This window comes from Oryctolagus cuniculus, chromosome 4, assembly GCF_051225735.1.
Source record: "Oryctolagus cuniculus isolate XC-2025 breed Fujian yellow rabbit chromosome 4, ASM5122573v1, whole genome shotgun sequence".
Lineage (NCBI taxonomy): Eukaryota > Metazoa > Chordata > Mammalia > Lagomorpha > Leporidae > Oryctolagus > Oryctolagus cuniculus.
Window position 1 is genome coordinate 91,023,476 of NC_142870.1, and position 14,806 is coordinate 91,038,281.

General features: G+C 40.2%; 1 protein-coding gene across 36 annotated transcripts in view; it reads right to left on the bottom strand.

The window, feature by feature from the left end:
- LPP (LIM domain containing preferred translocation partner in lipoma) overlaps positions 1-14,806 on the bottom strand; it is a 736,836-nt gene that overhangs the window by 363,662 nt on the left and 358,368 nt on the right. For 29 of the 36 annotated variants that reach the window (XM_089330868.1, XM_089330885.1, XM_051859193.3 and 26 more), the window contains one exon: positions 12,507-12,632. In XM_089330868.1, the coding sequence (XP_089186994.1) occupies positions 12,507-12,632 (126 nt within the window). The remainder of the gene's footprint in view (positions 1-12,506; positions 12,633-14,806) is intronic. The other 7 variants (XM_070072379.2, XM_051859195.3, XM_070072378.2 and 4 more) reach the window with 1 other exon arrangement.

Sequence of the window (14,806 nt, forward strand, 5' to 3'; positions counted from 1 at the left end):
GATGCATCTCAACATGACAGAGCTAAGATAGAAATTTCAGTTTTCTAAGCCTAAATGATTAGTATCTGAGTTGATGCTTATTTTAATTAGCTTGATTTAGCCATTCCACAATGTGTACATATATCAAAACATCATATCCTACACCATAAATTGATAAAATTTTATAAAATAATAAAATGAAAAAATAAGTTAAAATCAGGAAAAATCACTTTGGATGCAAATCACTCCTGTTTTTCATATAAACAAACCAACAAAACAAAACAACAGCATCTTTCCAATTCTGTCAACAGACTACATGACCAAAGTCATCTCTCTGAATTTCATTTTTCTTCTCAAGAAAATGCAGACATAGAACTAGTGTATACTGTAACATTAGAGCAAACCATAGAGGTATACAGCTTTAGAGATGGGAAGAAGAAGGGGGTGCTGTTCCCAAAACATTTGATTGATAAGCAGCTTTGAAAGAGTCTCCAAGTATGGTTCCCTCAGCAGCGCCGTGTGGGGATTCTGAGCCCCACTGCAGACCTACTGAATCAGAAAGCAGGAGGAGCCCAGCAATCAGTGTTCAACAAGCCCTCCAGGACATCCTGACAAACAGTAACTTTAACCATTGCTTTACATATTTAGTCTCTGGGCAGATGAGTTTTAACCAGAATAATTTACCCTAATAGGCCAAATATGGACTTATTCAATTGTGACAAATTCATAATCTATGAGTCACGATATTTGTTTTAAAGTGAAATTTGTTCAGTTATCAGAGTGATAACCTTGTAATCCACAGAAACAGATGCTGATGATTCATGCATCTGCCAGATGATACGACAAGATCAGGGTTGTAGTTCCAGCTCTGGCTTTTGAGTTCACACATTAGAAATCACTGACATAACCAAAAGGACAGGGTAAAGCCCAAGGACAGCTGAACTATCCTTGGATGCTGTAAAATGATACCGAGTTCCAGTGAGATAATTTGTTTCAGAGAGTTGGACTGGATAGCACAGACCACATTTATAAACCAATCTTTTTACATAAAAGCCATCAAGTCATACAATTAAAGAATAAGTATGCAGCTTCCAATAACATCTGCTAATGTATATAGTGCTGACTACATGCCAAACACTACTTCCAGGCTCCACAAATGGTCACTCACTAAAAAACACTATTTGGGCTACCGTTGTCATCATTACAATCCTGATAGATACTAGAATTACCTTAACTGCGCAGATGACAAAGCTAAGGTACTGAAAATTTTGGTCTTTTATCCCAGGTCACAGAGTTAGAGAGTGATAGATCTGGGATTTAATCCAAGATGGTCTGGTCCTAGAATCCTTAATCTTAGCTATTGTGTCTTTTGAATGATCTTAAATTCTGCAAAGTTAGTTCCAAATCATCAAATTAGCCTTAACACAATGTACTTAGGTTCAAACTATCACGAACAACCATGAACTTGTCCTTCAATCTATGGGCAGCTTCCTATGCTTACATATAACGATCTCCCATCAACTATAACTCAATCATAAGGTAAAATCTTCTATACTTAAATAGCGAAAGAACATAAAGGAATATCAACATATTTTTCCTTTTATGCAGGGCAAAAATCACCCCAACTCAAACTGGAATAGATACAATAGAGTATTTCATTTTGGAAGTTCAATTTACAATATTGAAACAGATGCAGAGAGGGGTATTCATGAGCCACTGGAGATCTTGGACAGTCATAGAAGTGAATGATCTCTTAAGACCTCTTAAATAACTGTATCTAGAGGACAAATCAAGTTGTTTCTCTCATTTATATTTTAGACATGCATTTTTTTGAAAGCTGAGGCAGAAAAGTCTCCTTCTACCCGACCCTAACACTGTTTGAACTGCTCCCTTCTCAGTGTTCATCAGAGCTCCATGAATACTCACAAAGGCCATCTTCCAGGACCACAGGAGTAACGATTCTAACAAGTGAGACAAACTTCTTTACCAACTATCATGGAACACTCTGCAAAGCCATGACTGAAGCTGAGGAGTTTGCCTTAGGAATAGAAAGAGTCATTTTGGGGGCCTGGAACAGAATCAAGGTCCTCTGTCTTTCCTTCCAAGTTTTATAACAAGGAATAGAGAACTCCAAGAATCAGAGTTCTTAGAGTTCTGTAAGCAAGAATGAGAGCACCATGAAATCCTAGCATCATTCAAATTAATTCTCCCATCTGTTGCCTGAATTCCTTTCCTAGCATTCCTGCCAAAATTCATTTGATAATGATGATGGTGGTGAGAGCAACAGTAATAATAGTGTTTATTATGGACAAGATAGTGTGTACACATTAAACACACACCTATTATTCCATGTGGTCCTCGTGTCAACTCTGAGATGTGTTATTAACTCAGAAAACTGAGGTTGCAAGAGTTTAAATAACTCTCTTGGTAAATGCCAAACTGTTATTTTAAATGCTTCCAAAGAAGGAAAAGTTGCCATCTTCTAAGGCAGCCTACATTGAACTTCAACTGCCATTACTGTTAGAAAAATATTGACCTTATATTGTTGACTGTCTTCCTCAGCTTCTAAATATTGGTCTTAGTTCTACTCTCTTGAGCTGTACAGGAACTGGATGCTTCATGCAGATGATTCCTACTTAAGCAAGAATCAACAGATTCTATGATCATACAGCAAATTTCTTCTTGTTCAAGCAGTATTCTGTACATGTGGCATCCTCAGGATGTATACTCAATACCATAATTGTCAGTGTGTATGCCCCCTCACCCAATAGATGTGGAGTTTTCTGGAGGTGGGATACATTCTCAATGTCACCTGCTTATTCTAGGCACCTTGCTCAACAGAAATTTTTTTTAAATTTGAGATACAATTAACATATAATAAAATCTATCCTTTTAACAATAAACAGTTCTTAATATGTTCAAGGAGCTGTATAATCAGTATCCACTAATTCCAGAATATCTCAATAATTACCAGAAGAAATTCTGTACCCATTGGTTAGTTACTCCTAACTTAGATAGAAATAACATTTGGAGTATTTTCATATAAGCAGTACAACATCCAAATGAAAATAAAGTTGAAGATATTTTAGAAGCAATTCAGGTTATGGGCTCACACATCCTATAAGCACATCAAGTTATATAAAACATTTCTTTTTTAAAAAAAAAACTTTAGATTTATTTTTATTTATTAGAAAGGCCGATTCATAGAGAGAGAGAGGGAGAGACAGAAAGAGATCTCGCATTCACTGGTTTACTTCCCAAATGGCCACAATGGCCAGGGCTGGGCTAGGCCAAAGCTATGAGCCTGGAACTCCACCCAGGTCTCCCACGTGAATGGCAGTGGCCCAAACATGAGCCATTCTCTGCTGTTCTCCAAGATGCATTAGCAGCTGGACTGGAAGTGGAACAGCCAGAACTTCAACTGGCACTCATATAGTGGCATCACAGGTGGCAACTTGACCTGCTGAGTCAGAACATCGGTCCCTAAAAACAATTCATTTATTTGAAAGACAAAGAGACACAGAGAGATAAAGACAACACACTCACATACATCCCAGAGAGGGAGAGAGAGAGAGAGAGAGAGAGAGAGAGAGAGAGACAGGGAAGGAGGCAGATTCCTATCTGCCGCTTCACTCACCAAATGCCCTCAATAGCCAGGACTGGTCCAGGCAGAAGCCAGGAACCTGTGACTCAATCCAGGTTTCCTATATGGGTGGCAGGAACCCAATTACTTGAGCCATCTCTACTGTCTCCCAGGTACATATTAGCAGGAAGCTGGAGTTAGGAGTCACAAGTGGTCATCATACCCACATACTCCAATATGTAGCCATGGGTGACACCACTAGGCTAAACTTTACTGTCCCTCCAACATTTCTTAAATACAAAATATTCTATCCTTTAACTAATATTAAATGTCAGCATATGTTACTGTAAGATCTATTCTTTATCATCAATATAAACAAAGAATCCATTTCAAATTCAATTCTACCTTCATAAAAAAGCTTGAAGTTTATATATGTTTAAAGCTGTTCACAGGAATATATAAGTATACAAAATTTACTTCCATACAAAAAGCATGGCTTCTATTTAGACCACTGATTAGTTTTGAAATGTCCTGACTGTTGATGTACAATGTAATACTTTATCCATTTTAGTATTTTCTCTTTGTTTTGTTCTAGTACTATTGGTTGAACTCTGTGATTAACACACAATTATTCTTAGGGGTTTAAATTTTAACTGAAAAATGATCCCTGTTAAATATAAGAGTGGGAATAAGAGAGGGAGGAGATGTACAATTTGGGACATGCTCAAGCTGACTTGCCCCAAATGGTGGAGTTAGAATCATGCTAGGGGATCCCAATACAATCCCATCAAGGTGGCATGTACCAATGCCATCTCACTAGTCCAAGTGATCAATTTCAGTTCACAACTGATGACACTGATAGGTCTAAGAGTCAAAGGGATCACACAAACAAGTCTAGTGTCTGCTAAAACTAGCTGATAGAATCGAAAAGGGAGAGAACAATCCATCATGGGAAGCGGGATACACAGTAAACTCATAGAATGGCAGATGTCCTAAATAGCACTCTGGCCTCAGAATCAGCCCTTAAGGCATTTGGATATGGGTAAAGAGCCCATGAGAGTATTTTAGGCATGGAAAGCCAAGACACCCTTGGGGGGGAGGGGGGGAGGAAGACCTAAATGGAAGATCTCTGCAAGTGAGATCCCAGTGGGAAGAATGGGGCCATCAAAGAAGGAGGTACCTTTCTCTGAAGGGAGGAGAGAACTTCCACTTTGACTATGACCCTGTCGGAATAAGATCGAAGTCGTCGAACTCAAAAGGCTTCCATAGCCTTGGCAACTCATGACTAGAGCCTAGGGAGATTACTGACGCCATAAACAAGAGTGTCAAATTGGTAAGTCAACAACAGGAGTCACTGTGTACTTACTTCTCATGTGGGATCTGTCCTTAGTGTGTTGTCCAATGTGAAGTAATGCTATAACTAGTACTGAAACAGTATTTTACACTTTGTGTTTCTGTGTGGGTGCAAACTGATGAAATCTTTACTTAATATATACTGAATTGATCTTCTGTATATAAAGATAATTGAAAATGAAAAAAAAAAAGCTGTTCACAGGCATATATAAGTATACAAAGTTTACTTCCATATAAAAAGCATGGCTTCTATTTAGACCACTGATTAGTTTTGAAATGGCTTATAATTGGTATTTGTGTCACACCTCAACTGCTAGGTCAAGAGGTATCAGGAAAGCTCAGTAAAATAAGAAGACAAATCTTAGTAGTTTCCCTTAATGAAAGAGAGCTTCCTGGCAGTAAAAGAAAGAGTCCTGTCACAAATTTGCAGGTGTTTTGTTTTTCTGATAAAATGAAGCATGTATCAGTTCAGTCATGTACACTGTGTCTCCTGTGACTGAATCCAAGATATTTATCATATTGGTCTTTGTTTAGGAAATGCAACATAATGGTTTCTCCAGTTCTACAGAAATGACGGAAAAAGACAAAAAGACTTGATGTATATTCTTCTTTAATGCCAATAATTTGAGAACAGTTATAGTATGGAATTATAACTCATGATAATCTTTTTTAAGATATAATCACCAATTTAACCAATGTGTTTTAACAGAGCTATAGACCAATAATCTTCTTACTGCATTGCTTTCAAGTGGTACAAAGCAAGGTAAGGGTGAATGTGGAATTTTAAATGAATTAGCGATCACCTTTAAGTTGTCCTCACAAAAATCATTCACCTCAGCTGTACTTATTTTTTTGGATGTACAAATGCATGTTTATTATGGAAAAATGAGAAAGCAGCTACTTCTTTGTGATGCGTCATCACCATGTCAATTTCAGACTGGAATTTAGAGTATTTCCAGAGTTCCGATGTCTAGATTTGATGACAATATTAATCTATTTAACCAGAAAACACAAGTTTGTGTGCCTTTTCTTTGCCAGGAAACAAATGATTGTTTTGCTTCAGGGACTTTTAGTCTGGTATTTATGAAAATTATTTTTAAACTGTTTAAAACATTTTATGAGTATTATCTCTATAAGGTATACTCTGAGAGGTAACATTTCTAGACATTTTATTTTACATTTCAGTAATCTGAGATTCAGAACAATAAAACACATTCAGTTCTCTTCTAGGGTGCACGGATCCTCAACGTGACACCATGGCTTAGGTGCATATTTGACTGCGTGCCAGAGGTTCAAAGCCCAGAGACACATTCTAAAATTTACAAACGGCTCTGTCTATACTTACATTTGAAAACTATAATTTCTGGTTTAACAGCACTGTGTGATCAATCTGTATCATTTAATGTAGCACTCACCCCTTTTATTGTTTTGTGAGTATGTATGTTCAGATTTTGAAACATAATAAACCAAAGGTTTATATTTGTAATTAATAGGCACACTGAAAAGCAATTCTTGACTTTCCTGGTACTTGTTCACCAATATGAAAAAAAAAAAAATGAAGCTTAGCAGTTAAACTCCAATAGAATACTTTGCATGGAGAGCAGGCCAGCTAGTTACTCAACTATGACAAATGGCAACATATAGGATTGGTTGTCAACCACCTTCAACCTTCTGTCTAGAAAGGTCACATTATCATTTTGATACTTAGTTTGACTACAAAGCACCCACAGAAACAAGCACTTAAGTGCACAAAATAACGAGTGCAGATTAACTGAAAAGTGGCTTTTTTTTTCTCTTGAAACACAACAGTCCTACATTTTTACCATAGTTAAATCTAGTTTTCTTGAGTAAAGCCCGCAAATGAATTTGCATTTTGTTTATTTACTTCTTAACTAGAGAAAAACAGAGAAGCAGCAAAGCAAAGGACCATAGGGTTAAAGACCCAGCCTACTACCAAAATAGATCATTAAACAGTGGGAGAGGAAGAAAGGAGGAGCTGGAAACCAGTCCTGACAAGAGCGCTCTTTAATTCTGCAGATGTGATCTGTGCTTCTGCATAGACCTGGGCCTAATCATTTCCACTAAGACGCGGTTGTAAAATACAGAAACTCAAGAGGCAGCTTTGTGAATTATTGGTTTTTTTTCTTGTTTGTTTCTTTAAAAAAAAAAAACAACACAATGCCTGGATTGAGTGAGTCAGTGTAATGTCACACACTGATCTCTGAGCCAATGACTCACCAAGGTGTAGCAGACAAATCACTGCAGAAGGCCACCACAGGGACCCTGGCAGGAGGACTGAACAGGGCACCCACTGCTCGGGTCTCTGCACAACAAGGACTGCACAGGGCTCTTCAGCAGTTACCTGCTGGACTTCCTCCCCATCTCAGCTAGAGTCTCACAGACTCCGAGCACATACTCTTATACTGGGACACAAGAAACAGACATATTTTCTGGCAAGAATTTTCTAGAGGTGCAAAGAAATGTAGATTTGGGGGCTAAATTTCCACTCTGAAAATGTTACATTTCCTGACTCTCAAAGTTCCACAGCTAACTTTGGTTATGTTTATCATATATGACACAAACATCATCTTCTGAAAAAGGAAGAGGAGATATAAATGTTATTGAGATGCAATTATACACCATCTAAAAATTAATCAACTCTGAATCAGCTCCCCACTCATCCACCCTCATCTCATTGTTACTTAACTGTTGAAGTTTTCTGGCAGGTATAGACTAATTCAGAATAACCCAGATCCTCTAAACACGCAGACTGCCAAGAATTAGATCCCTTTTCCTTTTAGAATGGTATTTTGTGCATTTTATTCTTCTATGTTCTAGTTAATATCTTACACATGAGATTTCTACACTTTCACTTTTACCACAGCTCTCAAAAGGGGGCTATTTGTAAGCAGATAATGCGGATATACAGAGTAGTTCATTTCTCAGTAAATTTCTCCCAAAAGAATATGGAAAGAAGATGGTGCTATTCATACCGATTCTCTTTTTTTGACAGAATACCCAACTCAATTCCCAAGAAGCCTAACCAAAACATAGCAAATCCTTCTTCTGCAGGGACGAGCAATGTCTCATCACAAAGTATCAGCATGTTGCAGCTTTCCTCTCCCAGTAGCTTACATGTTTGGGTAGCACTGAATGATATGAAATATTAAAATTTAATTACTAATTAATCTCCCCTGCAGCTGCTCATGGCTTTTGCAAGCTAGAACATGGAGCACAAGAGAACAGAAGAGTCACAGCACCAGAAGACTCCCCCACTGATTACATGACATCCAAGCCCTCAGGCCACATAGACTCCTCAGAAAAAATATTCAGCACAATGCACACACCTGAAACAAATTCTCTGGTTCCCTCCTAGGTTATGAACGTACACAATGCACCCAGTGAGGCAGCACTGGGATGAAAATCAAATGTATCTATATGACCGCATGGCATTTAAGTCCCATGTCTCTAAACAAACCAAGCAGTTACACAATTTTTAAAATTTTATTTAAGTTATTCAAATTTTATGTAATTCATACCTATAGATTTAGGTACAACGATTTCTACATGGTTTAAATGAAGAAGTGAACAGTGTCACTTACAGGATAAACAGCATTTACAAAGGATCAGCTCAAACCTTCAAGACCTAAAGCTTTAGAGAAAACTCCAGATAGCAGCTAACAGTCCCCAAACGAAAGAAGAAGCACTGTGCTAACTGCTGCTTTGGGTAACATTATATTTTTTGCAGTTTCAGAACAACTTCTCTGCAAAAGGGGAATGGATTGCAGTTACCTTGCCCATTTTGGAAACACAGTAGTGAAAGAACAGCCTCAGAATGGTAAAGGTGGACAAGTTCACACGAACAGAATTCTCTCTAGAGAAGTGAACACATTGAGCTGGGAAGACAGTGTGCTTCATGTTGGTAAACTCGGAGTCAGAGCTATCAAACCATCCCTCGCTGTATTCTTACTCCCCAAATCTTTCCACAGCTTTTCATTTTAGTTGAAGAGGAAAAAACTCACTAGTTTTCTCTACACTGCTCACATAACCTTCAATTCTGACAACGAAATGAACAAAAACAACCATATGGACAATAAGTGAATAGAACTGAAGTTGGGAAATCTGAGAATGGGAAATCCATCTTTAGGCAAAGGAGGAAGCTGCTTAAAAAAAAAAAAAAAAAAAAAAAGACTTGTTTCCAAGAGTCAGATGTCTATTAAGGGTTATGTGAATGGAGTTCCCTGGAATGTCTTACCTTACAAACATTCCACATGTCTATCATTTTCACCCAAGATCCATGAGTCAAAGTCGCCTTTCATAGGTGATTCAGAGGTGAACTGGGGAAATCACATAACACATGCTTGACTAATGAGAAACCATAGACCTACTAGCCTACTTTAAGTAGGATGGTGACTCGACAAGTTTTGAAATTTGGTTTGGATCAAAAAATGGAAACATCAAAGTTGGGTATTAACAGTCTACACTTCTAGAACTTTTCAAAAATACCGTTTAATTACAACATAACACGGTCTATGGCAGACATCATCTTCTCTTGGCACATATTTTAATATTTTAAGAGTATGATTATTGTTCTCACAGTATATAATTATGTTAGCCAATAAATACCAACACTTCCAATTCAGTTCTACCAAAGTGAAGATAATTCAGAAGCATAAGCTATGTCTTCCAATTAACTCTTGCTTTCCTAAATTAAAATCATTAAAAATATAGAAAGGATCATCCTTTAATTTCTGAATGGAATGGGCACATAGCCAATAGTCTTACCCTAATTATGAGCTTGTTCTACTTAAGTGCCATCATAATTCATTTTTTTTAACCTTCTGAATGTTTTTCTTACATGGGAAAGCCATGTTCAATGGGCACTTTCCCTCAAATGACTCATGTCAGAGTTTTTATAAGTGGTGAAAACATTTTCAAAAGGAAAACCCTGGCATCCTCCCTCTGGCGTCAGAACTTAAAGCCCAAGGCCACATTCAGGGTCTGGCTGTGCTCACACAGTAGTCACATGGCCAGAGACACTCCTTCCTCTGTGAAGTCTTGGTCTTCTCTATGTGAACCAGGAGCAGGCACACCACCTGTATCTGAGAGTGGAGATATCGAGACCTCACTCCAGTGAGGATATATGTGAGCATGCTTCTCCACTGGTAAACTACAAACCACATGCCAGTCATTATGAGTCTGTGTGCACAGAAAGATTTTGCAGACACAAAAGTAGCTGCTGAATAAACCTCATTAAGATGCAGGGGTTTATGGAAGGAATTGTGTAGACGGAGCTATAAAGAACAGAGGCTATTTTAAGAAAAAGACCACAAAGCATAATCTCCTCAATATATGTTAGGTTACAAAAACTTAGGAGAGAAAAAAAAATTAAACAAAAACTCTGTTTTGAAAAAAGGTGAAAAGGAGGCGACAGCCTGCAGAGAAGCATTTGGGCAGGAAACGGCTGGACCCAGTGGCCTGGCTGTCCTGTGAAGCCGGGCTCACGCTCCTCGTGTGGATGGAATTGGACAGTTGCTAAGTCTGAGACACTGGTCCCTAACAGTGAAGGAAGCATGGCTTACTGAGGAACTGCTCTGACCAACCCCTGTATCTTTTCAGAGTCGGTTTTACTTCCTTTGTGCCTTCTTCAGAATGAATTTTACATTTCTTCCTGCTTAAGAACTTCAAAGTGATCCCCATGAGCAGAAAACACAGCTTAAAAACCTTAATCTGGCCTTCAAACCTACCCAACCTACAGTCCCCCTCGCGCCCTCACTGGCCAGGCTGAAATTGTGGTACAGGAGGTTAAGTCCCTGGTTGCAACCCTCACATCCCATTTCTGAGTGCTGGTTCAGTTCCTAGGTACTCCGCTTCTAATCCAGCTTCCTGAAAATGCATCCCGGAGGCAGCTGATGACTGCTTCAATGCTTGGGCCCCTGTCACCCAGTGGGAGACCCGGGTGGAGTTCCTGGCTCCTGGCTTCAGCCCTGGCTGTTGTGGGCATTGGAGAGTGAGCCAGTGATCTCTATCTCTCTCTCTCCATATGTGTGCGTGGCAGCCTTTCAAATAGATGAAAAATAAAATAAACAATCTTAAAGGCTGCCAACAGCTTCCTCCATAGCCGGCCTCCCTATCTATTGCTCAGGCTTCGTCTCCTTTCTGATCTCCCAACAACACAACCTCAGCTATCCCTCTAGCCAAACCAACAAGCCTTCTGATACAAACTCTCAGATTCTGTCACCTCACTCTCTCCCCTTCCTTCTGCGATACTGACCACAATTTAACTTCCCGAATATCATGGACTATTGGAGTTTCGTGTGTTTCCCTTCCATCCACTTTCCTGCTCTTATCAGTTGCCCCAAAAGCCCACAGCTCAGGACATGCTGACAGTCCTGCTGACAGCATGATGGAGCCACAGCAGAGATGGCTGAAACAGTGCTGTAGTGTATTTTGCCTGGTGCCCCCACATAGGTGACAATCCTGTTATGTATCTAGAGAAGGCAATGAGACTATGTAACCTTATGTGCAGTTAGGTACTGAACTGACTGCAATAGAGAAGAAGGACTGTACTCTAACTTGTTCAAAGAACCAGCAACTGCCAGTCAGGAACTGGATTGGGACTCAGTGATGTGTACACTGTCACTCAGCCAGGCAAACTCTGCACAAGAGTCACACAACACAGAGACAACAGTAGTCAACAGGGACAATGCTTGCATCTAGAGTTCAATGGCTGCCTTCTGAGGACTTGGAAGCCCTCAAATAGATTTGGCCTGACCCTCAAGACCTCAGAGAGGCAGTGATGATCCCTACAGTGAATTTCAACTTTTGTAACACAAGCAATAAGCCAAGTTGCAGGAAAATAGTCAGCTTCAAGACAAGCAACAAATACAATGAAAAATTGATAACAAAACATCATTTGCACCTATACAATATAGAATAATAGCTATCATTTAACTCCTGTGAATTTGAGGGGAAAAAAAAAACAATATATTGCAACTGCTTGTACAGTATGAGCTAGTAACAGCCTTTGGAAAGGAAAGGGAAGAAAGTGCTTCTCCATCTCAATGTGGGAATCCAACACCTCAGAGGCAGGGAAATAGCTCCAAAGAAAATATACATGAACATATCCCTCGAGCATTAGTTATAACAGCAGAAATGCAAACCAACTAAATATATATCAAAAGGAATTTCCTTACAAACAACACAGAGCCTCACAAAACTCAGGTGTGTAAAGCCACGTCAAGTCATATTAGTAAAGATTGCAACAGTGTGTCATAAAATATCTTTATAGACAAAGCTAAACATGGGTCAGGACACTGCAATAAGAGGAGACTTGCTTTCTTATCACATTTTTAGTAACACTGTGTTCTTTTTTGCAAAAAAAAAAAATAACAAGAATTAAGAAAATTGATGTAAGACATTTCTGCCAGTTAACTAACATATGATGTTGATATTAAATAAAAACTTAGACCAATAGCTCTGAGAAAATTAAAGAAAAAAAATGAAAGAGCATTAAGAAGTTTGTTCTTCCAGAAAAGAGTAAAGCATTGGTGGCTGGCCAGAGAGAGGGGCCAGGGGGAGCAGCACTCACCTGCGGGGGCCGCGGCTTATAGGGGGAACTGCACTCAAGGTCAGCCAAGATACTTGTCAAGGAGTCAATCTCAGCGTCCAGGCTGGAGCGTCTCTCCTCAAGGGTCTTGCCTCCAGGATTTCCCTGCTGAAAGCAACACATCCAGGTTTCAAACAGCAGATTTCCACTGACAGCATTCACAGCTGCCATTTCTCAAGTTGTAGTAGGGCTTTATCCACATTTGGGGGCACCTCATTTTCTTAGTTCTTAGAAAATCTCAGTGAGGTAGGTGGGCTGGGGTAGAGTTTTCTTACCCGACAGGGAGGAAAACTGAAAACCAGGAGGGGGTTTTCCTCAGGTCAAGGACTTGTCCAGAAACCCCTCTCCCTGCCGTGAGCATCCACATGAATGAGAATACAAGCCTCCATCTCTGCATTTATGGGAAGGTATTGCGAGCCCTTTATGTGCAGAAACCACTGAATAGAATGAAGGTGTTAGAGAAGAAAGGGACCTCCCTGAGAGGCCAGAAACCAGCGTCAGCACTTGCAGATGTGGGAGCCTGAAAGTACTCCAGAGTTGCAGGCACGGATATGTGCGCAAGAGATGGCAAGACCCGGTGACACTTAAAACGTAGGCTAGAAAGAGACCACTCAGGGGCCTGGTCCAGGAGCTGCAGTGGGGGGCCAGCATCAGTCAGTGCTGATGGTATAATCAGGGTTTTGTGGATTTTACTGCCCATGCCCATGTCTCTTGCACTCCATAAGAGAGCAGAGGGCAGTTAGTTTTCCCAGAGCCTCTACAGGACTTGTAAGCAGGTTTAGGAGAAACAAGCGCAGCCTGCCTACAGATCAAGTGAGGTGATCCTAGGAGGTGGAAGCCCGGTGAGGTAAAAGGAAGCGTGTAAGGTGATGATATTACAGACGGTGTATGTGTGACGCAAGAGTCTCTAAGGACTCCACCAAGAATCAAAAGGGTATCATCGGCAAGACCCAACAGGAGTTAAGTAGCATGAACTCCACTGGGTATATCTAAGGAGGTTGAATATCAAGATAATGTCTGATGTGTACAAGAGTTTAAAAGGGCTGGCGCTATGGCATGGCGTAGTAGGTTAAGCCTTTGCCTGCGGCACCAGCATCCCATATGGGCGCCATTTCGAATCCTAGCTGCTCTACTTCCAGTCCAGCTCTCTGCCTATGGCCTGGGAAAGCAGTGGAAAATGGTCCAAGTGCTTAGGCCCTCGCACCCACGTGGGAGAACTGAAAGAAGCTACTGGCTTCTGGCTTTGTATTGGCCTAGCTCCAGCTGTTGCAGCCATTTGAGGAGTGAACCAGTGGATGGAAGACCTTTCTCTCTGTCTCTCCCTCTCTCTAAATATAACTCAACTTATTAAATGCATAAATGAGGCTTTAGAAAAAAAGTTTAGGAAAAACTTTAACCAAGAAACTACAAACCTTAGAAACAACAAAATATAGGGTTACTGACAGGCTAGCATTAAATCTTACATTCCTTGAAGTACACCTACCTGTGACTATACTGCATCAGGAATAATGAATAATACCATTTTCTATTAATACCATGAGTTCCTTTTCCCCTACTGGCTTTCTCACCAACAGATCTTCCCTAATTCCTGAAACCTAAGTCTCTGTGTAAAAGCCACTCAATGGGCTCCAATGAATAGGTCAGTCTCTTGTGAATTCAGCCAGCATGAGTTAATCCTTCCTAGCTCATCTACGCCAGGCACATTGATGATACCAACTGCCTAGGAAGGTGTGTCCCAGCCCCTTGGAGCCAAACCTAGACTGCTGCCTGCCTCGTGAGGCATCCTTGCTTGTGAGCTCTCCTTACGTAGGGGCCCCTTTGACCGTGCCATCCAAAGCCGCTGCCTCAGCACTTCCTCACTCAGGATATACGGTTAGGACCCCTCTGTGCACTCTATCCTCCCATCTTGCTTTGTTCTACTCTTCTAATGACACTCACCCACCATCAGCTAACATCAAGTTTTGTATGATTTTGTTATTGTCAGTCTCTCTCCCAGGATAATATGGAGCTCCATGAAAGCATGTGGTTTTGCTGCTCACTCTTCCCCCCTGAATCTTGCTAAGGACCCAATCCAATTAAGTGGCCAATAAGTATTTTCAAGTACATTAATGAATGAACAAGGGCAGGCAGTACCATAGGTCCAGATAGCAACCATTTTCACATCAACAACTTTTAGGTAAAAGCAGGAAATTTTAGGTACAACAGGAAGCAAAAAGGTTCTGTGTGTGTGTGTGTGTGTGTGTGTGTGTGTGTATCAGGCTGTATGGTTCAGGTGTGCAGCC